The sequence below is a fragment of the Rhinolophus sinicus genome, linkage group LG09 (assembly GCF_036562045.2).
Source record: "Rhinolophus sinicus isolate RSC01 linkage group LG09, ASM3656204v1, whole genome shotgun sequence".
Classification (NCBI taxonomy): domain Eukaryota; kingdom Metazoa; phylum Chordata; class Mammalia; order Chiroptera; family Rhinolophidae; genus Rhinolophus; species Rhinolophus sinicus.
The window spans coordinates 21,807,859-21,833,616 of record NC_133758.1 but is presented as its reverse complement, the minus strand read 5'-3'; the positions used below and the strand labels follow the sequence as shown (position 1 = coordinate 21,833,616).

Below are 25,758 nucleotides of genomic sequence, written 5' to 3'. Positions count from 1 at the left end.
CGGCATCAGCTGGGGAAGTGGGATGTTGTTGCCACCAGCTCTATTGACTGTTACGAAGAAGCACCCAGACCAACAAAGGAGATTTGAGATCCTGTAGAGGTGAGTGAGGGCAACGGTGTGTTCCAAGCATAAGAGAAAGAACCGTTGAGAGAAAGAAAGCCAAGTTGGTGTGGGCTCCAAAGTACTGCTAAGGACCCCTAAAAGGCATTAACCTGACTTTATAGCAAGGACACACAGCTCTGTCATCCAATGCTATTCACTAGAGTTTTTTTTCCCCCATCGAAATGGTTTTTTAATAGTATCGCAGAATTGAAAAACAACAGCTAGCTAACCCCACACCTTGTACACTGTTTCAAAGGTTACAACATGTTTACATGTGTAACCTATAGAAATGCTCTTCTTCCCCACCTTTCCCACCATGATCTCTCCTTATCTGTCAAATCCCTACCCAACAAAAACCTAGCTCAGATGTCACTTCATCTGCAAAGTTTCTCCCAACTTGCTGGGCAGGAAGTTTATCTCGCTGCTGTGACATTTCCACCACGTCCTGCCAGGTCCATCTTCAAAATATTTCTGGAAGTTATCTTCTCCTCTCTAGTCTGCTGGATCCCTGCCCCTTCGGGACTTCTTTTTCTCTTCCTGGGAAGACTGTTTATAGTTTTGCCCTTAAAATCCATCCTTCACACACCCACGAGTGGGCCATCCCCTGACAGCCCAGGAGCAATGTGGGGAGGAAGGAGCTGGAAGGAGTTCAAGGGTGGGGTGGAGTGTCACCAAGGTCATGAGAAGGCTGGGAGGGCAAGAGCTTGGGTCAGAAGCAGAGGCATGGAGTGCAGAGCAGAAGAAGCTTTGTGGGGTGATCCCGAGTGAGGTACTGGGGAGTGGCTGGTTCAGTGGGAGTGGGGTGGAGGTGAACACAGTGGGAAAGGACCAGGATGTGAATGAAAACAGCGGGACAAAGGCTCTGAAGCTTTGACACGCATAAAACTTACTTGGGATGCTTGATAGAATTACAGATTGCCAAGAATAGTCCTCAGAGTCGAATCAGTATATCTGGAGTTGGGCCCAGGAATCTGCATTTTAACAAGCACTCTAGGTAATTTTGATACAGGTGGGCCTTTGACCACTCTTTGGGAAATACTACCTGTTATGGACTGAATTGTGTTTGCGTCCCACTCCAAATTTACATGTGGAAGTCCTAACCCCCTGTACCGCAGAACGTGACCGTATTTGGAAGGTAGGGCCTGTAAAGAGTAATTAAAGTAAAATGAGGTGATATGAGTGGGCTCTAATCCAATAGGACTGATACCTTTAAAAGAAGACAGAGAGACACCAGGGGCACACAGAGGAAAGACTGTGTGAGGACACAGGGAGAAAGTCACCATTTGCAAGGCAAGGAGAGAGGTCTCAGAAGAAACCCACCTTGATCTTGGACTTCCAGCCTCCAGACTGTGAGGAAATAAATGTCTGCTGCTTAAGGCCCCTAGTCTGTGGTATATTGTTATGGCAGCCTAGGCAGATTAATACACTGCTCTAAAACAACGGCCGGCATTGGGAGTCTAGAAAATGACCAAGGGACACCTTCAGCAAAAGAAGAAATTGACCAGAGGCCAATAGAAGATGGAACTGAGCTGGGGCAGAAAAAACATGGTGAGCCGAGGTGAGCCTCAAGTCTGAAAGAACAGAGGGAGTCAGGAGAATGCCCCCTCCCGCTGGCCCCACAGTTTATGAGGAGGGAAAAGAGGGTTTGCGAGTAGGGAAGTCATGCTTCGGTCAAGGTAAGGAGGAGGCAGAGGTAAAGAATATTCTGGGCATTCTAAGTCAAAATGGTAGATTTCTCTCTGAAAAAACAAAACAAAACCAACTTACTACATTGACAGTATACAGGTTCTTTTAAAGTTTTAACCAAACAAAAATGGTTTCACCAATAAGGCTAACAGAGGGGCGAGAGTAGGCAACAGCACCAAGCTTTTGGAAGCTGAAGCTCAGCTAGACAAGTGATCAAGTCCTCTGAGCACAGTGGTTCCTCCCTCACAGCACTGGCACCACCTAGAAACTTGTTAGACGAACAAATTCCTGGGTCCTGCCTCAGACCCACTGAATCAGAAACTCCGCGGGTGGGGCCCAGCGATCGGTGTTACAATAAGCCCTTCGGTGATGAGGCACGCTGCATTTGAGGATCCCTGACTTAGCAGACCAGAGAGAATTCGTGGAAACTGTCAGCTGCAAAATCAGAGGAGCAACCCCACAAACAGGTAGTCCATAATGACAGCACCAGGAAACTGTGGAAATGGAGAGTGAGGAGCTGAAATCATGAGGGTGGTTAGAAGGGCTTAGAAAACCTCCTCACCAGTTGTTTATATCTGTGGGCTCAATTGTCGTACACAAGGAGGACAGATAAGGTAAGACAGATGTATTTTTGCCTTGGTGGGCTACATATTATATAAAGCCCCAATGTGGGGCAGAATCATGTTATTCCTCATGTTTACAGGGAGATGGCTGCCTTGTTTCCAAGAAGATATTACTGAATGTGAAAAGGCAGAGTATCATCACTGATCCCAGAGGCAGGAGACCTGGTTCTTGGTCTAACTCTGTCTCTGAGAATCAGTTTCTTTATCTGCATCAGGCTATTTTTAAGGACCTTTGAACACAAATATTCCATAGCCATATATTTTAAATAAAAATGAAGAAGAATAAAAAAACAGTGTTAACTATGAGTATTGCCTAATTAGACTAACAGACTGGCTGATCTCCTTTTAGATATTTGCTGTTTGGGGTGTCTATGTGTTTGAGTATTTAAATCTGTTCAAATCGTTTCAACAAATACATACACAGCTTCTACTAGATGTGCAAATGCCTGAGAAGTGATATCCAAATATTTAGAAGGGCTACTAGAACTATGGGTGACATTGTTCTCTATGTATTCTTAATTCTTTGTAATTTTGCAGTATTACTGTATAACTAAACAAATTAAGGACTACCACAGGGATAACAGATAGGCTAATTATCTTAAATGTGAATTCTGATCAATTGCTAATGTCTGCTTGGAGTGCTACATTGAGGGCTATGAAGCTCATTTGAGACTCAAAGGCAGAGAATGCTGTGATCACTCAGTAATGTCTGCCAAGGGAAAAGGATGGGACATGTGCTGTGTATTTGCCAACACTCTGATATATAACCTAGGGACAAAATGATCTCCCTTTACCCCTTTGAATGTGGATACCAGACTCCAGATTACAAGCTTAGACCTTCTCCTACTAGCCTTAAATAGAAATCAAGAACCCATCAAGGACAGACAAGCGTGGCTACTGAATCCAGCCTTCCATGCTGGGGAGCATCTCTTGCTTAATTTGAAGAGAATGTTTCCTTTAATTTCAGAGACACTCTAGAGAAACACTGTTTAGTGTAGATTCTTCTCATCCCCTCATAACCAAACCGAAGGCCGTTACTCTCCCCTTCCTCCCCCACACCCGTCACGCCTGGAAGATGGCTCCTTCAAGATGGTCTTGAGTCTGGACCTTCTAAATGTACCCTGGCCTTTACAGGGATGCTGCACAGTGAATAGACTATTAGCTCATGAACCAGACTCCCTCTGGCTCACCGAGTGGGAGTTCCCACCGCCTCCCGCAGGATGAAGAGCTGCTCGGCACTTACTGCCCATGATCCTCCGCACCGCGGGGCCCTCTGCGGTCATCTCCCTCACAATCTCATTGTCGTCCTCGCTGGCGTCCAGCCAGCGATTGCAGTTGAAGTTGTATTTGTCCTTGGTCAGAGTGTTCATCAGGGTCATCTGGAATGAAATCCTGGGGTAAGCAAGTGGGTACCGAAGCTATTCATCCTGCCCTGAGGCCCCCGCTATCTGATCTCAGGGAGGCGAAGGCCATCCCCTACAGATGACTCTCGTGGGAGGTGGAGTGCCAGATTAACATTGATCTTTCTGGTCCTCTGAGGCCCACATGTGCCTAATGGCCAGGTGACTGGGGCAGAGTGCAAGTAAAGAACAAACAACTGAGCATTTTCTTAGTCTACTTTGGAAGTCTCTTCCCCATCAGGAAGTCCCTGTGTCCTGGGTCCGAATTCATGTCTCACCATAACTCTTCCCCACCCTCACACCCAACGGATACAAGCAAACTTATGTGACAGGCTCATTAGAAAGGCACCATTCTCGTTCCTCCCCCCAACCACCTCCCAAGCCCCAAGATGGTACATCTCACCCTTTCCAAATGCCATCCAGCACCAGGAGTCAAGCTATTATGCCATGCTCGAATCTTATAAAACCTGCCGAGATCCGGGAGCTCAATCTATGGTGAGAAATAACAAGGCTTGGGTGGGCATGACCAAGTGAAATGTATCTAACCTCATAGCTGACCCCCTGCCAGGAGGGCACCAGCTTGGGGCTTTTTCTTTAGCAGTGAGGATGGGTTTGCTTCAAGCCACCATCCTATGCTCTATCCTCTCATGCCCTTGTAACCAGTGGCATATGAGGGCGAGATAGCCATGTAGAGCTAGGGTTCAGTCTGAGCTGGTGAAACTGAACAAAAATAACTGACCCACAGTAGGATCCAGACTAAAGAAAATCTTCCAAGCAATAAACTTCCAGTAACAAAATCCATATGGCAGCCCTGCAAATTAGCACAAGCCCACGGCCCCAGAGCTCCGCTGGGCACTGAAACAGACAAAAAGATCAGTACAGCAGTGGTGCCCCTTCCCTAGGGGCTCGCAGTCTAGCCGAGAAGACAAATAAAGAAAGAGCAATGAACTGAGTGGTACAATAGAGGTACCGGTGGGGTGCTCTGAGAAGAGAGCAGCAAATTACAAATTATTCTTACCTAAAGGTCAGAGCCGCACTTCTGTTGGCAAAACCAGCCTTGCTCTAGTTATACACATACTGGAAATGTAAAGCTGAATTTCTTTTCAAATGTTCTGAAATATGTACTTCCCCTTAAATTTGCTCTTCACCTTCAATTCAGTTCAGGTTGGTCAGTTTGACACTCTGTTCCAGGTCTCTGTTCTACAATGATTCCCCAAGTTGCTAGGCTCCCAGGCGCTCAAAACCATCCCATACTTGCTTCCTCCCCCATGCTTGACTCTGGACTGTTTGATTCAGATGAAAGGACAGACCGAAACCATATCCATTTGTGCATTGCCTATAGATCACATTCGGTACTCCTTGCAGGGACCGGAAGCCTCCATGATACCTTTTTGTCTTCAAATGTGATCTATCTACCTTGAAACACCAGAATCCCATGACAAATACCTCTTACACCCCTTCTTCCTTCTTCCCTCCCACCCTGTCACATTTCTCTCCTACCTTAAACTTCTCGAATATGCCCGGTCTCAAATACTGGCCATTGGGGTTCAGGACAATTTCATCCGTCCGCCCCTTCTTCCCATAAATCTGGACGAAGATGGGAGTGTTGGTACCAGCTTTCCTCAGGTCAGTCGTCAAGACCCACAGGGACCAACAGAATTCTGCAGAGACAGGTCAAGTTGTACCATAAACTTCAAGAAGTAGAGATTTTCGTGGCACCAGTGGGGAAAAGGAATAGATTGAAGGTGATCAGGACTGAAGCACAGTCTATGCACAGGTGCGTCTCACTCTTAGAAACCCATTATACCAAGTGCCAATTTGAAGAAGCCAAAGATTCTTTGCTATTTGAAAGAGGGTGCCTAGTCTTCCTTCTAATCAAGGAAGCACGTTAGTGTGTTTTAAATAGGAAGAACAGTTGACTCCACCCACCCTATGTCTGGTGTATTCAGAATACACTGTGTTGAGCATTTGGTTTAATGTCTAGTCCATCACAGCAGTTTATTCAACTTGGGGACTCCAGAGTATCAGCCTTGGTGCCAAGTGTATGGCCTAGACCTTGGAGAACTAAACTCCCTGGGAGGCCTTGTCCCTTTCTTTCCAGAAGGGAACTGAGAACCAGGAATGGATCCCCTCAAAGCTCTTGCCAAGTGGTCTGACATCCTGGCCTCCCCTGGCCCTGTCTGGGAGGCCACCGGACTCTGGACCCCTTCCACCTACTTTTCATCCTCTTCTTCCTGAGAGACACCATCTCGTAGAGCTGCCTCTCGATCAGCCCATCGCCCTTCTTCTCATCCAGCCAGTTGCTGCAAGGGAAGGTCTGCTGGACGCCGGTGAAGGGGCACAGAATCACTACCTGGGGGGAGCAGACCGCAAGAATCTCCTGGAGCAGTTCCCGGGGTTGGGGCCTCCTTGCCGTGCTCAGTCACCTCCTCAGCCCTACGTTAAGGGTCATCTGCATTAGGAGCCTCAAGAAATGGCACTTTCTTCCTGTTGCCTGTCTCATTAAATCTTAGATCAAGCGATACCTTCTCCTTGTCAGAGGGGTAGTAGCTTGGGGGAGGGGAATTGTCACTTTGTGAGGGGTGTAAATGTGTAATTATTATGTTGCTTTGTACACCTGAAACTAATAAAAAGGAAAAAGGGGAAAAAAAGAAATACCTTCTTCAAGAAATCTTCCCAAGTAGATATCATCCATTCTCCAGTTTACTAGCCCAAATCACAAACCTTTCCCTCTGTACACAATACCCTCTTTAAACACCATATTTCTTTCTTGTTTTTAATTGTGCAGTGTGATGATTTATTAGTTTCAGGTGTACAAAGCAACATAATAGTTAGACATTTACACCCCTCACAAAGTCATAATTCCCCCTCCCCAAATCTACTACCCCTCTGACATCGTATACAGCTGTTACAATTCCATTACTCTATTCCCTATGCTGTACTCCATATCATGTGACTATATATATTAAATTATAGTTGACATTCAATATTATTCATCTTCAGCTTCAGGTGTACAGTACAGCGAACACCGTATTTCTTTACGCACATTGTAAAATCTCAATCTGAACCAAATTAACTAGAATACTAAATTAATTCCCTATATTCATCTTGCAGGTAAAAGGTCAATCACATGAAAGATAATTAATATCTGGAATTTAATATAAAAACAAACTTGCCTCTTCTGGGCTTGATCTTCATTCAGCCTTCTCTCCTTCACCCTCTCCATCGCAAGCCAATTTCCAAACTCATGAATTTAGAACGTGGAAGTCTATCTAGCCCAGGCCACTCATATTATAGATGTTTAAAGGAATGTTTCTAGAACACTACAAAATCTTCTGTCAATATACACAGGCAAAATTTATGATAGCATATTCTTTTTGGGACAGAGAGGATTATATGACTGTGGAAGGACACAGAGGAGTTTCAAAAGTATGGTGGATGTTTTATTTCTTAAGTTGGGTGGTAGACAAAATTCATATTTGTTTTTCATCATTCTCTATATCTCACTTTTGTTATGTATATTCTGTAAAACATAAGTATCTCACAATAGAAACATATACTGGGGGTGCCAAAAAGATATATACAAGTGGACACTTTGGTCAGCATTGCTCAAGCAGTAGTTGGCCATAATCAGAATTGTGTGGATGCTGATGGTACCACTTTGAGCACCTCTTGTAATTGCAGAAGTCAAAGGTGACTTGCATCCATCTTTGGTTATCAGTATATATTGAGTATTACCATTTTAATAGTTTTTTTTCCTTTCTTAAAATGTGTATACATTTTTTTGGCACCCTCTGTATTTAAAAATACTGGTTGATTGAGAGATTTGTAAGCTGAAGTGAAACACCACACCAGGAATTGCCAGCTGAGAGTACCTTCAGATACTCAACCCTGCATTTGGCCCTTGAATGCATGAACAGAACTGCGCCCCCCGCCCCCGCCCGGCTCCTGACGGTCAGCAAGTCAAGATGGATGGACACATTACCACCCGAAATGCCCATTGAAAGGGATTGCCCCTGTGCTCTGTTACTGGTCCGAAGGAAGCAGGAAGCAGGTTAGTGTTTGTATTTGCAAATTAAAGAAGACAGGCGTTGAACCAGGAAAGGGGCCTTCCAGGGGCATCCCTTACCTTCTCGCAGTACCAGCCTCTGTTGGCACCAACGTTGCAGTGCCCGATGGAGACCCGACTCAGGGGGCTGAGGAGGAGCGCCATCTCCAGGTGGAAGATGTCCGTGCGGGCGCGGTCAAACACACCGCCCTCCAGGAAGATTTTCCCGCTGTTCTTATTCCCTCTGGCCCCGTACATGACCATGTAGATTTTGGATTTGGTCCCAGCCCCTCGGAGATCCCCAGTGAAGATGGTGACAATATATGAGACAGCTAGTGTGGAAACAGGGGGAAGGAAAGGGTTCAGGGCCAGCTAATTACAATATCCTACCCAACTTCTGCCCTACCTGGCCATCACCTCCACAGAGTTCTTTCCCTCGTCTTCCTTCCCCAGATGACATGCAGCGCTCCTCTCAACCTCACTTTATCTTTTTCAGAGTTTGTGTGTCAGTGAGTTTAGGAATAAACTGTAGGTATTATTACAGGAAGCTGCCAGACCTGATGATAGGAAACTACCAAAGAAAAGGAGGAACATGGGTCAGCTAAGAATGGTACTTATTGTTAATGTTAGTTAGCATGTGCATATTGTTAATACCTGCTGGATGAAGTCTGATATGTCTTATTGAATTGTAATACTCAACTCCATTAATAGAGATTTATATTCAGGGCTATCTGATTCATTTAGCTTGCTCTTTTGCTCATAACTTAAAAATATAACTTTTAATAGAGAACATGAATGTCCTTCACTGGCTGACGTTGTGGGATGAGGGAAGATGGAGAAAGGGAGAGAACATGGTGGGGTGAGCCGATTGGGGGTTTTGGTCGGTCAGGAGGACGTGGAGTTCAAGGGAAGAGCCAGCAAGGGGAGATTCAACTCTGAGACGGGACAGAGGAAGAGAAAACACCAAAGACAGATGTTTACACAGGAAAATCTCCTGTGTTTGTTCTGTCCTGGAGTCTAAAGTAATTGCATTTTAGTCCTTGTTCGCTGCCCCCACCTACTGCTGACCCTACTCCACGCCCTATCTTCACCCCTTGACCCCAGAGAAATACAAACCCCAAATTTCTTTGGAAGCTAGTACATGCAACCACATGGATGCAGTATTTAGTCATAGATATTTACACCTGCCTTTGTTTAACAAACATTTATTGAGTGCTTATTATATGCCGGATATTGGGAGAATACGAAGCTAAAAAGGAATGGCCACTGCCGCAAAAGAGCGGGTTTCCAGCTTTGTTCTTCAAAACTCACAGACAGATGGTATTCTCACACAACTCATTCTCACGTGGCCTGGGTTATCAGCAATTTCCAGCCTCTGACTTGCCACTGGAGGCAAGTAGAGTATCATAATTAAAGGAGTTCTGTTAAATCCATTCTAGTTCATGTTTTTAAGTAAATCATTTGCAAACTCTAGTTACAAATGACTTGTGCCACACCTCCCGTGTTTCCCCAAAAATAAGACCTAGCCGGACCATCAGCTCTAATGCATCTTTTGGAGCAAAAATTAATATAAGACCCGGTCTTATTTTACTGTACTGTACTGTACTATACTGTACTAGACTAGACGAGACTAGACTAGACTAGACTAGACTAGACTAGACTAGACTAGACTAGACTAGACTATAATACCGGGTCTTATATTAATTTTTGCTCCAAATGACGTATTAGAGCTGATGGTCCAGCTAGGTCTTATTTTCAGGGAAACGGTAACAAAGGTCAGCGCGGGCCAAAGCGCCACAGTGTTGAGGTTGGAAAGTGCTGGAGCCGAGCAGCTTTTGGTGTCCTGAACTATAGCAGCTGGGGTCTGCCCAAAATGTCTGGAGCAGAAGAAGGGAAGAATTGCCCTGTCTAGAGGAGGTAGGGAGGGTTCAGAGGAAGTGACTGGAAGCAGGAATTTGGGAAACACAAAGACGAGAAATGGTATTACAGGCGGAGAAGGCAAGTTCCAAAAATAAAAGGAGAGAAAGAGTACGGCAAGCAGCTAAGGGAGGGGAGAGAGGGATGGCATGTGGGTGAGGTGGGGGGAGGGTGGGGGGTGGGGGTACAGGGAAGAGTGAAAGGTGTGCCGATGAGGTGGAGGGAGACGGAGGGTGTGGGGAAGTGGTGGGAGAAGATGTGGAAAGATTCTGCTGCTACGGTGAACCAGAGCCAAATTGTGGAGCAATTTGTACACTACACCCAAGAACTTGGACTTATTCTCTCAGCAGTGGGAGCCATGGGAGGTTCTGCACCAGGGCACATTTTTAGATATGCATTCATCCACATCGATTTTCTGGGACATCTATACACTTCCATGCTGTGAATAGCAGGTTTTCCATGGCATTCACACGGCGTAGAGAGTTAGAAGGCAGACCTAATCCTGGATCTGTCAGTTACCAGCTTGAGAGCTTGGACAGGTCTTTCGGCTTCCATGTGACTCAGTTTCCTCATCTGTGAAATGGAAACAATAACAGTTCCTATGCTACAGGGTTGTTGTGAGGATTAAAGGCGATGATGACCTGGGTCAGGGGCCTATCAGGGGCTGGCATATAGTAAGCACTCAATATTAGGAGGAGCTGAGAGTAAATCAATGTCCTCATAAATGCCCACATGCATCAGGAGCTCTGGCTTCCTCCCATGGATGACTTCTTTCGCCCTGGGCAGTGAGTGTCTGCTCAGGGACATCGCCTCATCTCCTCTGGCATCAGCAGAGCCCCAGACTCCAGTCCAGAGGGACAGAACACTTTCAAGAGCAGGAGGAATGTGGTCTGAAGACACAGCGGCTCCCACTTGGTCACAGGCCTCTGGGCCCACAGAGGAGAACACTGCGCCTCCGGCAGAAAGTGAAATGTTAGCCAGTGGGATTTCCTCTCTCTTCAGTTCTACCTGTGGTCTCAGCTCCGCCCACTAAGATATCCCTTTGGATTTTGCCATCGTCTTCATTTAAGGCCAGCCAGCGGTTAAGAGGAAAGTCGTATTTTCTTTTGTTTGCAATATCATCGATGAAAATCTGGGAGGAAAAGGGAAGGAATGGTAAGTGTCACTGAGGGCGCACCTTGTGATCCAATCCAATTCCTCCATTCCTTGAGTGTACTCTATACACACTCCTCTTAGTGGCTCAAGAAAAACTTACCACAAGGACACATCTGTCGCCAGGAAAACCTTACAAAACACTGAGCGTCACACAGGGATGCCTGGCAAATACCTCCTCCTTGAATTACTGAGCCACTGTTCCCTCTTCTGCTGTAGATTGTTTTTTAAAAATTGAGTGCAAGACACTGGGCAGGATTTACCTTGTGAGCCTGGGGCATGAGAACTGGGAGCCTGGATGTGTAGATGGCAACAAGAGCATCACCTTCCTCACCTGCGGAATGTCGGGACGCTACCCTTCTTGGCGAGAAGCACAGTCCATGCAAAGGGAACTGCAAGACGCAAATCAGGCACCCGGAATCCCAGGATCCGGTCATCAGGTCAGAAAACATCAGCCACTGACAGTGAAGCTAGTGGAATTTGTCACCTGTGAAGCTTCCCACGAGGGACTCACATGTAAGCTAAGTTGACAATGCTGAGATATATGCCTTCTAGAGATGATCAAGAGCTGAGGGGTTTCCCCAAAATGTCCTGGGAAGACCCAACAGGGAACTCACTCTGACATAAGTGGAATTGTCAAGTAGGATGTGTCCTCCAGTCATAGCGCTGAGCAGGCAGAAGACCTGGTGACAGACCCGTTGAGTTGAAAAGTAACGATATCTGCCCAGGTGTTCTCAAGACTGCCGAAGAGAGGGGCTCTGATTTTCCATGAAAACTCACTTCCTAAGACCAGAGCGCGTGGAGTACGGAAACAGGGCACACACTAGGCTGCCTGAAGGCATCTCACCTGGTTTGAATCCAGTGTTCAAAGAACATTTGGGGCTCTTGAGGACACCACCTACCAGGGAGGAGCCAGTCGCCTGGACCAGTCTTCTCACCAGGCTTCTGTCCCCCAAATAAATCAGCATTCAGGCTCTGGTTTATAAATCAGTCCCTTGTGAGTTTGGTTGGTGTGAGTCACCCTTCAGAGCTTGTTGATTTGACTGAATGTCTGTCCTGTTAAAGCTGAGTGACTGGAGACCACCAGGGCTCAGAGGGGTTTATGCTATGGTGGTCCAGGCATTCTCAAAACTCATTGATCTGCTCATTTTCTGTGGGTTTCGTCTCCTGGGGTTGGGGGGTTAGACTGGGGAGTCACTGATAGTGGTCTGAGCCGGGTGTCAGCCTGCCTCTTAGCCCCCTTACTCTGACTCTCACAGAGTTGCAAAAGCAAGGTAAAGAAAGAGGACTTAGTTTATCAGATAAGCTGTCAAGTTTACTAATAAACCTAGATATACAGATTCACCATCTCTGTCTTTAAATGTTCACAGACTCGTGTGCCAGACAAGGTTTGAAGAGCAAGGAAAATACCGTCACAGCTATAGAGATGTCATCAATAGAGGACCTTCTACTAGCCTGCTATCTGATGAAAATTCCTGACTTGAACAGTTTAGCTAATCTGAGAAATAGAATGCGTACCATTAGGTACCTCTATAGGACAAAACTAGTTTGCACAGCTGAACCATAAAGGAAAGAGATAATAGTTGAATGAATGTTTGAATAACAAACAAGACTCTAAAAATTTGACTTTCTAAAATACCAAAAAAGAAAAAAAAAAGAAAGAAAGGCCAAGAGAGAAGCTAACAGCTTAAAAACTGGTACAGAAAGTACAAAAGTCCATGAACAGTTTCAGAAATTTTCCAGATGCATATCAAAATATGTAAACAATTATTTATGGCATCTCTTGGTCCCAAGGTCTGCAGGATGAGGCTGGAGGAAGCCAGCTCCTGGAGAGTGAAACGTTTTGGGACACATCTAGTAGCACATGGTGATGGGTGAAGTGGGAAGGAGCGAAGAGTGAGACGGGAGGGACATGACACAGACACTCCAGTGTGTAGAGACCATACAGGGAGAAGGGGCAGAGAGCTGTCCCAGAGGCATTCTGGCCTCCGCTGATATGGGTCCTGGCTGAGCCATGACCCCTGTTGCTTAAGAGGGCATTACCAAGGGCCCCTTCCAAGGGAGGAGCGAGCAGCTGTCCCACTTTGGCTCACAAGTTGCCCAGACAACTCTGGGTTTTCATGGGGTTCCTTTTAGGAATTCAAGACATCTCAGGAATGGTTTTTGCTAAGAGAATGAAATGGCGGTGTTTCCTCCAGACCACTGTTTCACAGATTCTGTTGTTATGGCAGAGACGACTGTCAAATAAGACAGGAGAGATAGAAGCCCCCTTCACCATGAATGCTAGAAACGCACACCTAGAGTGTGTGTGTGTGTGTGTGTGTGTGTGTGTGTGTGTGTGTGTGTGTGTGTGAGAGAGAGAGAGAGAGAGAGAGAGAGAGAGAGAGAGAGAGAGAGAGGCAATGACCTAATAAAAAACAAGAGCCATTATCTCCTGGAGGAATATTCCCCACCTGCTGAGCAGCCCACAGACAGGGCTGGCCTTCTGAGAGGGGAGAGGGAAACCAGGGGTCATGAGCCCCTCGAGGTGAAATGGCAGCAGAGGAGGGGCCTGTCCACGGTGGAGCCCACTGTATTCTGCAGCAACAGGGACACAGAAGTCACAAGGCAAGACCACAAAAAGCCTAGAAAGATAAACCACCCCCAAACAAAAGGAGGAAAAGATGGAGCTGTTGAGCAGGGGTCACTTCTTTCTGGCTCTTTCCAGATGGTTCACAGATACGTCCAAACAGATGTGGGGCCTCCGTGCCTTCGGTGCCCCCCGACCCCCAAAGGTAAACCTGTCTCCCATATATGGAGTTGGTCTTGGAATCAATAAGTTTTAGATCGATGTGGAATGCCAACTATTATTTATAGCAACTCTCCCTCCTTAATATTGGAATAACTTCCACCAACTTTAAATAAATAACCTGATTGGAGCAGAGGCCCGTTGTGTGTAGGAGGAACGAACCCCATACAAACAGACCAATCTGGGGAGGCTGAAGGGTCTCCTCCCTCCCCCACGTGCCAAGATGCCCGAGCTGCAACAACCTGAGTGACCCACAGAATGTACCCTTCATGTACCAGCCACGGGAGAAGGAAATGAATGTAAAACAAGTCTCTGTTTTCAATCTTCCCTTTAAAAAACACAGATACGTTATCCAGTAAAGGTGGCCCTTGACCCATAAGCAGCCACGACCACATTCCAAGAACCACTATTGAATTGTGGTTACCTTTTAGAGCTCTAAGATCATGGGAAAAGGGACAGGTGAGTTTTGACACAGGAAAAGAAGGGAGGAAGGCTTCTGGAGTTTATGCACCCACTCTGAAATAAATCTCAGCATCCACGTGTTAGCAGAAGAGACCTGGGCTCACGGGAGAGCGAGATAATGTTCTAGGGGGGAAACTAAGGGCAGCAAAGGAAGGTGGGATTCTTCTCCTCCTCCTGTCACAAGGCTGCTCTTCCTCCTATGCCCATGTCTCACTCGTCACACTGAAATACTGTCCCATCAAGTACAATATGCCATAAATACAAATAACTGTAAATTCCAGCATTTGAATGGTGACCTTCCTAATACTCGTGCTGCTTCCTCTACACTTTCTTCCTCTTCTCTGGACCTACTCATACACCCTCTCCCTTATTACCACCTCAGGCTCCCTGGCTCAATGAAGACCTTTCATGGTCCTGCCCTCATCCACCTCCCGAACGTCCTTTCTCTGTTCTCTGAGTCCAGATCTATGCAACGTGCCTGCCCGTCCTTCCATCTCCTCCTCATCTATCACCCCTTCTGGCCAAAAGCGTCCTCCTCCCTCGCCCTCCTGGCCAAACCCTACCCCTTGTCATGGCCTAGCTCCAATGGACCCTTTTTGAAGTCTCTTCTGATGCCCAATCAGACAGGCCGCACCCCCACAACATCTGTTTGTACTTACTCAAGACTCTTATCTCATCCTGCTTTGCATTAAAGTTGGGTGATTCTGTTTTCTGATCTTTAAACTGGGTAACGTGGTCTGATCAACACGTGTGAGACCCCTAGGGTAGAATGTTTAGTCGCGAAAAGCCGAATATCCCTGAACTTTCGGGAGGTAAGTTATAGTAAGTAACCTGCCTTACTGTAAGTAAGCAATTAGTTAGGGATGTGTCTAATCTCTTTTAGAAGCAGGACTGTTGTTATTATAACAGCTGTAGTTGGTAGTGTGGGGTCTAGGACGTAACGGTCACTCAGTAAGTGTTTGTTGCCTGTTGAGTATTAGTTGGTGACATGAAGGCACATTGGGCTTCTCGGGGTCCTTGAATCCACTCCATGAACCTCTGTCTCCTCCTCCTCTCAGAGCCAGTGGTGATGGTTGAATTATACTCCTTAAAGCATGCAGCAGGCCATCACCTGATTCTAGGCTTTTCTAACACACGGCTCAATGGAGAGAATCCAGACTGGGGGCCCAGCGGACCTGGGGTAGGAGCCAGTCCTGCCACTGCAGAGCTGTGGGGCCCTGAGCCCGTCTCTCCCCTGAAGCAGTTACACCAGGATGACCCACTGGCAGCACAACACCCCACCTTGTGGCTGCTCATCTTTGGAAGTGTTTATTGAATTGAACTAACCATCTGAGTTCATCACACCTGGCGATCTGACCAGATGTGGTGACCAAAGCCATGGGCACAGCCTGGCGGAGGGAGGGTGCCAGCCCCAGGGAGACGGCCAAGAGCAGGGGAAGGGCTGTGCCGGCCATGCCGAAGCCCATCAACCCAGGCTGAGCAAGACGCGCGGTCAACCGACTGGACAGAAGAGGAGGGAGACAACCTACAAAGGGGTTACTTATATTGGCTTTTACATGTGTCCCACTAAACCCTTAAACATAAATACCAAAGGAGGAGTTGTCATATGAAGTCCAAGGCCACCCAGCCTGGCCACTGAGCATGGGAGCACTTACTGTGCACGTGTCCAATCTGGAAATGTAGTCAATTTAACAGACCTTTTCATTGGCGTCTCTGGGGAGCTGAGGGCAAGCTGATCCATCAGAGTGGAACGAGGAGGGGACAGCATGGAAGCCCAGTGGTGGGAGGCACGAGGTGAGGGCTGTTTATCCCTGGCACAGTCAGAAAGAGGCCAGAGGTGGCCCTGGGTTTTCCCCCAGCCTCTGGCTTCCACCTTGTACCCACCGTGCCTGGGACCTAGACTCTTCTTTCCTCCTTTCTCACCAAAATTCTTTCCTCAGAAAAATATCTAGTAAATCCAGGCACACTGACCTACAAAATGCTTGAATTATTTTTGTCTTCTCCCCAGGGAGCATTGTGCTTTGCTTAAGTTAAAGGAATAGGCTATTAGGATATTTTCAGAAGCCAGTGAACTTTTGAGAGGAACACCCATCTTGGCTTTACCGGGACAGACAGGGACCTGCCTACAAGGCCCTGAACGTGCCTATGAACTTAACACGGCCCCAAAGAGAACAACCAATCTCACACTGAAAGTAGCATGCTTGGCCTTTTGGTTTCAAATAGTGTCTGGATAGCAAACAAGAAGAAGGGAGGAAAAAAAGAAAAAAATGGAAGAAGGGATTAAGGGGGGAGGGAGAGATGGAGGGAGGAAGAAAACATCATTCTGAAGAATCAGAAGAGCCGAACTCTTTGGAGGGGAAGGGAGGATGAATGAACTCACATAGCCTTACTCCTAGACATTTTCTGGCAAGACTTTTGAATGATACATGTAAAGAACATAAAACCACTCAAGCATCCTGGCTGAAAAGAAAAGAAAACACAAAACAGCTTGTCCAGAAAGAAACAAAAGTCTGCTTGGCCTCAATGTCAGATTTCAGAAGACAATGGAACAAGATTGTACAATGTTTTAAAGGGCAAAACTATTCTCACCCATAGTGTTCACATTTCGCCAGGCTGCCCTTTCCACCGAGCATGACAAGAACAAAAGGTCCTGTCCTGGCATGCGAGCCTGCCTGCTTCGTGAAGCTTCCCAGAGAACACTGCGCGAGCGGGTCCAGGTGACCAAAAGGAACTTGACCCCACATGGTGTGGCTGCAATGACCACGTCACGGCCACACCCAGGCCATGAGGTGCACGTTGCGGTTCCTTTCACTAAACCTTATTTTCCCAGACTGCCTTCCTTCCCAGGATGAAGGAACTGGGCTTCCAGGTACATACTCTGTGTCCCACCCTGGCTGAGGTCACAAAACACACCTGCCTCCTCTCCTGCATCTGCCCAGTTGAACGAAAACCTCCTGAAGACGCCTCTGTCTATGCACTGGCTTTTTGGAGGCCTCTTGAGGTCCTTGAATCAACTCAGTGAGCCTGTCTCCTGGTACCCCATTTCTTCTCCAATCCAAGCAGCACGCAGCCTCCCAGAGTCCTATACAGCACCAGGCTGCCTGCTCTAAGGGTCAGGCAAGCTGTCTCCTTTCCAAAGGAAATGGCCATTCCTCGCTTCACTGAGTCAGTACCCTGTCCCATGCCAAACGCTGGAGAGGTACCCTGAAGAAACTTTCGGGCTATTTATGGAGAGAAGCGTAACAGACATTCTAGGATATTAACTCAACACCATTTCCAATCACCTTCCTCTTAGCGAATTTCCACTATAAAGGCTGGAAAACTAGACACTTGATATCCCAGTTTCCATTGCAGCTAGGGTGGCCACATGACACATTTCTGGCTAGTGAAATGCAGGCAGAAGTTCCCTGGAGAGCTTTGCTCCTCTCACAATGAGGCAGAACTTGCCAAAAAGAATCTTTACCCCTTGTGGTCTTCACCTCTCTTCCTGCTGAGAACACAGATAAGATGGCTAGAGGTTCAGCAGCCATCATGGGATCGTGAGGCCACAAGTCAGAGGACGAAAGCGACCGTGCTGAGAATGGCGATGCAGGGAGAGAACAGGTATCTCAGAAAGCAGCTGCACCAACCCTGAGCTGCCACATCTGGATTTCATGTGAGATGAGAAAGAGAAGCCCCTAATTATTTAAAACTGCACTTCAATTTTCTGACACTTGCAGCCAACTATTTTCCTAACTGCTACCAGGAGGTACATGAAATTAAGTAATAACAAAACCTCAACTATCAGACAGCCTCATTCTCTACAGTCAAATTGCTCTAAATCTGAGGGTTTTCTGTTTTAAGCAATAAGGCCTTTTCCAAAATACTTTTAAAAAATATATTAGACATTAAACTTTTCTGATCATTCTGTGGTGAGCTGAGATATACTGATAGCCTCATGACTAAGGGAAATATATGCAAAGGGCTGGTAACCCATTTTCTAAATGACCTCAGACTTCTATCAATTTTTAATATCCCTTTGGCTTTTTATATCATCGTTGACTCCCCATTATAGTTCTCAAATCCCTACCTATTACAGGGCCTCTTTCTGCCTCTGGTTTCCTGCGATAGGTTTAAATTGGCAGGTAGCAAATCTGCTAGAAGGGATTGCAAGTAAGCACTGTTAATGAGCGTCTGAGGGGTCTTTATGAGGGCAGAGCAATATAAAGCTAGGGGCATAAACTTTCCTTACAAACTTTGAACCGGATATATCTTAGCTTCTCAGAAGCCTTTTAACCATCTTCTTAGTTGTTAGCTTTGTCCTGGGTCGGTGAAGTTACGTGGGACCTGAGATTCAGAAATTTGAGGTATAGAGCAACAGCCCAAGATAAGTCACAAGAAAGCTAATGGTGAGGGTCAAATGCACACTCTATGCAGGCAGGGTTATAAACATTCATGGGAGGGGGAGGTGCTGCTGGGCCAGAGTCAGGACAGTCTCATGGCAGAGCCTTGAAAAATGAGCAGGTCCTGGATGGATTCAAATGAGGACACTGGGCTTTCTAGGAAGGTGATAACATGGGCAGAGTCTTAGAGGTTATGGCCAGTGGGCTTAGGTAGAGAGTGAAGGTAGTCGGACTATTAGGGGAAGTAGTGGCTGAGCTAGAACCCTCTGAAGAGCCCGAATTCCCCCTTCCCAGGGTACAGGGACCACAGACAGTTAGTGGAGCCCACCTTGTTCAGGAACCAACCGGGTGACGGCCCCTTGTTGTTGTGGCCGATAGTAATCTTCATCAGCTGCCCCAAGTCAGGGGCATCCAGCGTGAAATTGTCTTCAGCTGCTTTTTCGAAGTTTTTCTTGTCGCTGTCCAGCTTCCGCTCCCCTGTGTGCACAGGGAGACACACACGAAAATTAAAAAACCAGAGGACGAGAAAGAACCAGCTCCAAGCCTGAATGGTCTACCTACTGAAGAATGGTCTCAAAAGTCAAGCAGGGGAGGAGGTCCTGAGGTGGGGGGATAGTCGGTATGCGGGCACTCTCTGAAGTGCCTACACTCCAATTATGACCCTAAAACTGCTCTAAAAATACAGTTAAATTACACACAAAATTCAACAAGGGTAACCTCACTCAGATCTATGGGCTCCTTAAGGCCTCCACCTCCAGTCAACGCAGAAGCTTGTGCTGTGTGTGGCTTGTGCCTCGGATCCGGCACGGATTTCTGATTTCTGCCTTAGTCTGGAGTCCCCGTCCTACTCAGCCAATCTGCACCCCCATCCCTAGCCCTTAGGCCCTGCCTCGCTTGTACCAACTGCTTGTCCTGAGCTAGGAGCACAGCGTGTGGTACCAGGCTGTGCTGGGACCCTGACAGCAGCACACAGACGTCCTCAGGCCTGACTCCTTTTTTGGAAAGCAGTGACGAGAGCTGTCATCACACACTGCCAGTTGTTTAACTTGGATTTTTTTCCCCTCACGTATTCCTTGCCACAATCCTAGAAGGAGGTGTTATTAACTCTGTCTTACAGATGAGGAAACTGAGACTTAGAGAAGTCTAATCACTTGCCAAAAGTCACACGGGTAATAAGCACGTCGTTAGGACTCATTCTAACCTGTTCCTTCTACTTTGCAATTTTCCACTATTATATTCCAAGTCCATAGGTCACAGGAACCCTTCCAGACCCATCGAAGCACCGACTTTTGACTTATGCCGCACCCTGTTTTCTTTTCTAAAATTCAATTTTTTAAGTTTTTCTAAATTTTAATTGCAACAATTCAAACATACAGAAAATAATATAAGATATCCATGTTCCCACCCACCTAGATTTCAGTTCATACAGATGTTAACATTTTGTCCAATTGACTTAGACTTTTCTCTTTTTAAAAGGAAATAAATCATGCCAGATCTAAAGTCTCACTGTCCATCATCCCTACCCTACACTCTGTCCCTCAAATAAACACGGTTTTTACTTGGTATGAATTGTTGCCATGAATTTTTGTTTGCCCATATTTGTATCCATAAAGAAAATATACTACTTTTGCATGCTCTAGAATTTATATAAATAATACTGTGCGCATCTCTGCCTCAAGTTCCTCATCTGTACAATGGGGATAATAACAGCACCACTTTGTAGGGTCTACGGTGAGGATTTATTGAATTGGTGCACACAAAGCACTTATAATAAGTGCTGTTGTCATTGGGGCTGTTCTGGTTCCCCTGTTATCAGCATCGTTTCACCATCATCACCGCATGACCTTGTGCAACTTACTTTTTGGTTAATATTATGCTTTCAAGATTACCCTGTTGAGGCTAGTAACTGGTTCATTCATCCAACTGCTGTATACTAGTCATTGAAGGAAAAAAAGACTGTTATGTATGCTTTCTTCCACTGATGGACACCTAGGTTGTTTCTAGTTTTCTGCTGTTGTAACTAGTCTTGACCTGGACTCTTTTGTACCTATCCTCTGCTGTACGTTTGTAAAAACTGGTTCTAATTTTGCACATCTTGCCTTCTGTACAGCCAGTATCTCATTTCATGACCCTAAAAGGGTATGGAAACCCTGTAGATTGATGAAAACCCTGTAGATGGTTGAACATGCAAGTTCTCTCCTCTCAAAAGCTACAGCATTACTTCACAGATAATACTTTTTGAATTCTCTCTTCATTTCTGGCACCTGGAGACTTCTCTTTCTTTCTTATAAGCTCAGCAATGCACTTTGAATTTTCTAATATAGTGTGTCCAAAATCCACATAGCTTTACTGACTCCTATGCTATTCCATTAAATGGGAAGAAGCAGGAGAGAACCACCTATCTCAGTTCTGCAGGCATGAATGCCTGTAGCGGCATCTGTGTTCTCAGTACCTGCTCCATATATGAGGCCAACACAATTCTATCCTTGGCCCCATTCTGGTCTGCCCAAAACCACTACATTGAATCAGGCCATGCCCAGCCACATCCCAAAATATATCTCAAGATGGACATGAAACTTAGGGAGATAAAGAAGGTAAGTGAGAATGAGTTCCCTGGGGACGTGGAGTTTGGATTTGTTCTAGGATGCAGGAAAGTTTTAACTCAACCTCAACCCCAAGCATACCTTATTCTGAAGACACATCTCACACATAAATTTTATAAGCTGGGCACTTTGCTGCCCAGGGAAGGCCATGACACCACATTGCAAGAAGAGAGATGCTCAACAGACAAGCCTAGAGGAGACTGGCGCTGCCTTCCTCTTCCAGGATGGTGGGAAACAGCCCACCTGAGAAGGAGTTCTGGGCATGGCTTGTGAAGAAAAGACTTCAAATCTATTACCTGTGTCTCCGTACTCTCCAAAGATATTGATAAAGACATCAGCATCCGTCCCTGCACCAAGGATATCGCCAGTGTACACCTTGATTTCATACCGGTTACCTGAGAATGAGGACAGAAAAAGCCTCAGCTCATTAGCATACTGAGGAGAGAAGAACAGAGACCCCAAAGCAGCAACTACATTATCCGCCCTTCCCTCCAGCAATGCATGAACGGTCACCATTACTGTTAATAAGCAAGAAATAAGTTGCCTGACGTTGGTTCCAAATCGTCATTGCTAATACATACATGCATCAAATCAACACATTATCTACCTTAAACTTACCAATGCTATATTTCAATAAAGCTTAAAAAAACTCAAATGGTTATTGCTAAGCTGATGGCATCGCATAAATCAGAGGTAAAGGAGACTTCTGTTTTCATCTACCTTGAGATGCAGGAATCAGCCCACATCCAAAGCATCACACTGACCCAACCCACCCGCGTATCTCCTCTGGATATTGAAATGCCTCCATTAACTGAGCCTCTGCATCTACTCTGCCTTCTTCTCCAGTCTGTTCTCCACACTTCATCACAGTGTAACAAGTCATCAGGGAAAATGGATTCTGCAAATGAAAACTGTCAAGGCCACAACCAATGCTAAGACTAGAGGCACCCACAGGAGCCAGCAAATGCATACTTTGGGGTTACCTCATTGAAGGACCTACATCTGCTTCCTGTATCTTTGCTCCATTCATTGAACAGAAATCTATTCTCTGTTACCGCCAAATGCCTCAGTCTTGGCCTTGACTTTGAGGCAGGATGGGGCTCAGTGTAAACTTGACAACATTCTGAGCCCTGCCCAGGTCTTCCCAGATGGAATCTGCCTTAGGGTGAGAAGCAAAGGGCAGGGGTTGCTGTGTGGTGTGGGACGGGAGACCCTCCAGCTTTTCTTTATGTGCCAACAATTCTAAGGGCTGGGTCAACTTTGCCTTCCCTTTTCCCTTCCTGCAATGGCTTCCTATGTTTTATGTAGCGGAATCTTTTGTTCAGCTATCTTATGCCCAGTAAGTGAAGCTGATAAAAATTAGAGCTGTTTGAATTGAGGCCCAGAGTCAGCCCCTCCCCCAGCTTCTTCCTAGAGCCACACCTGATGTCCCGGCCCCCAGGGGTCTTTCTCTTCTGCACTCCTTGGCTCTGCCATGTTGTCTGTGTCAGTGATTTCTAAGTTCACCATCAACTGCCTTCTACTGTTTGCTGTTTCCTGCAGGTAAGGCTTCTAAGTTCCTCAAGCGTACTGCAGGGGACCCACAGAGGACACCCCACCCACACAGCCCTGAAGGCTGGTCTTTGACCTGCTAAGAACCCTGAGCCAGGAGGGAGCAAAAGCTTCTCTTTCTCTCCTCTATGCTCCCTTCCCCATGGGGGAGGGAAGACCCTCCAATCCTTGTCCCCAACTGAAGGCTGCAGTAAGACAGTCACTCCCAGATTCCCACCCTTTCCTATTTCACCATGAAGACCCCTCTGAGATGGAAGACAGAATCGTGGCCTTCAGAGACCAGATGCAGGCAACCCCGAAGTCAGTGGCTTGAAACTTGGGCCATATTCAGGCTACCTGGGGAGCTTGTAAACAGGGCAGATTTCCAGGCTCCCCCTCAGATTGTGATATGTGATTGTGTAGGACCAGGAAGGCCTTGGCCATGACCACCAGATCATGCCCTTGATTGTCTTCCAAGTTGCAGAGGCCTCCTGCTGAAGGGTTGGTGCTGTCCTCCCCAGGCAGGCAGGGCCTCTGCTTCACATTCTTTCTGAGGTCCAGCCCAGGGCTCACTTCACCCAGAGGCAAGACCCCTTTGCAGCGTGGCAAGTTGCCCAGGGCCCCTTGGCTGGTGATGCCACAGTGTGGTGGCAGTTGGGAGAGTCTCTGAAGGCCATTGCTGGGCACTGGTCAGTCAGAAGGGGCAGCAGAACTCCAGAGGGCACTGGGCACAGTGAAGCAGGAGAAATAATGAGTGTCCAGGAAGCCTTTTGGGTGGAGTAGCAGACATTCCGAATTATTACAGAAGGCAGAATTAGAATGAGTGGGCTGAGTTATCAAGAGGGATATTTTAGCTCACCAAAAGCAACATTTTCTAGTAACTAGGGTTATCCAACAAGGAATGGGATGCCCTTGGGGGAAGTGAGTTTCCTGTCCCTGGAGATACCCAGGCATCACTATCTGTCACGGAGGCTGTGGAGAATAGGCTGTAAGAGAGAGAACGTGCGCACACTAGTGGTCCTTCTCAATCTACAATTCCCTGACATTTGACCGGGAAAGACAGCCCTGCAGACTGTGGAGGGAAGCCAGGAGCTGCAGGGGGCATCTCAGAAGATGGAGGAGGTACCCAAGGCCCGTGCAGGTGAGGCCTGGGAAGCAGGGGCCCACTCAGCTTTGGGAACACAGAGCATCCCTGTCCTGGGAAAGTGCAGAGAAGCAGAGCATCAAGGCCGAGATGAGGCAAGGTGGAGACAGCCAAGGGGCAGAGATCCAGAGGCCAGACAGCGCTGGGGTGGGAAGGAGCTTCTAGGTTTTTCTGACTGAGGCAGACAAGGGACCCAAAGATCATGAAGTCAGGTGAACAGAGGGCAGACGGAAGTCATCTGGGACAAGAGGGGACTGTCTTCTAACCTCTGAGAACTGCCCTGGGTCTCCACGTAGTTGGCTACGAAGAGAGCAGGATGTCTGTGTCGGATGACCTTCAACCACGTTGGGGGATGGGGTGGGTGCGAGCGCAGCAGCAGGGTGGGCAGGCATAGGTCACAACCAGTTTTTAAAAGGTCCCACTGTTAGAGGGAGAATGGCACTGATTATATTACTGTCCTCCCTCTCTTTTTTCTTTTTAACATTTCCTCTTCAAGCAGAATCCCAGACAATCTGATCTGCTATTTCCCAAACGAGGCCTAGGGACCCATGCCAAACCTAAATTATAATTAAGTGCATATATCGATGAAAGAGCCCTGAATAAAAGCAGGGCTTCCTTCTCTCCCAGTTGGCAAACTGTCAGAGCAGTGCATCAAACCTTTCTCCCCAGTGGTCATTTAAGAAACTCCCCCAACTTCCTGTGATCAGAATTTCAATGAGTACAAACTTGCACTTCCAGTTACAAGTGGATTTGGGTATGTTGGATTCGCTCCTTAGGTCTGGTGATCACTGAGAGGGCAAAAGGTCCTCATGTGGCACGTGGCTGCCCATCTGGTAACAGGAACCTGTGCACAAAGGGAGAGCTAAGGGCCAATAAAAATCCCTGCCCCAGGCCAGAAGGGATGAAGGCAGTAGAGAAAGATGATGAGAAGAAAGGGTTAAAAGAGGAAGGCCAGGGTTGACCCACCTTCTAGGGCAAATAATACTAAACATTCACACAGGCCTTGCTGCCCACAAGGCACTAGGTCGTCTTTGAGGTCACCTGACCCACACAATGGCCACGTGATGCAGGCAGGACAGGTACTGTTGATATTCTCATTGACAGATGAGGAAATTGAGGCTCAGAGGGCAAGGTGGCTTGCCTGAGGACACACAGCTGCTAAACGATGCAACGGGGGCTCATAGCCAGGCCTCTTGTCTCAGAATCCAGAGCCTTTTCCAGAATACCTCACGGCTTCTCCTGCTCTATGCCAGAGGTCAGCAAACTGTTTTTGGAAAGTGGCCTATAGTAAATATTTTAGGTCTTGCAGCTCACTGGGTCTCTGTCTCAACTATTCAACGCTGCTGTTGTCTCACCACGGTAGTCCTATGCAATATTATTAGTATATAAAAATTATGTAAACACATGGGTGTGGCTATGTTTCAATAAAATTTTATGGACACAGACATTTAAATTCCATATAACTTTCCGGTGTCGGGAAATATTATTCTTGTTTTGAGCTCCTTTCAACCTTTTAAAAATGTAAAAACCTTTCTTAGCTCAAGGTCCACACAAAGACAGGAGGCAGGAGGTGTTTGGCCAACCCCCCTGCCCTAGGCTCTCAGGCATCGTTCTGTGTATGTCTAGGACGAATACTGGCTCCTGGAAAGGGAGCAATACTCCTGGTGCAAGGGGTCAGCTGCCGGCTGCAGGACAACCACAGCTCATCCTAACCACGAGCTAAGCAGCTCAAATCTCCAAAGATTGGAGAACTATTGTCCTTTCTCTGTTGAAGTGGAGAGGGTGAGAAGGAGCCTGTCCTGTGCGCAGTGTGGGCAGGCAGGGCCAGCTTTCCCTGCCTGCATGATGCTGTGTGCCTGAGCTGAGCCTGACATTGCCCTGAGTCCAGTGGAGTAGGGGCCTGGGCCAGGGTTTCCTGAAA

General features: G+C 46.9%; 1 protein-coding gene across 9 annotated transcripts in view; it reads right to left on the bottom strand.

The window, feature by feature from the left end:
- Positions 1-25,758, bottom strand: part of LOXHD1 (lipoxygenase homology PLAT domains 1) — a 141,317-nt gene that overhangs the window by 84,257 nt on the left and 31,302 nt on the right. For all 9 annotated transcript variants that reach the window (XM_074340025.1, XM_074340029.1, XM_074340028.1 and 6 more), the window contains exons 5-12: positions 21,460-21,558; positions 18,889-19,037; positions 10,785-10,908; positions 7,941-8,191; positions 6,029-6,164; positions 5,312-5,472; positions 4,215-4,301; positions 3,655-3,790 (exon numbers count right to left, since the gene is read on the bottom strand). In XM_074340025.1, coding sequence (XP_074196126.1) covers positions 3,655-3,790; positions 4,215-4,301; positions 5,312-5,472; positions 6,029-6,164; positions 7,941-8,191; positions 10,785-10,908; positions 18,889-19,037; positions 21,460-21,558 — 1,143 coding nt within the window. The remainder of the gene's footprint in view (positions 1-3,654; positions 3,791-4,214; positions 4,302-5,311; positions 5,473-6,028; positions 6,165-7,940; positions 8,192-10,784; positions 10,909-18,888; positions 19,038-21,459; positions 21,559-25,758) is intronic.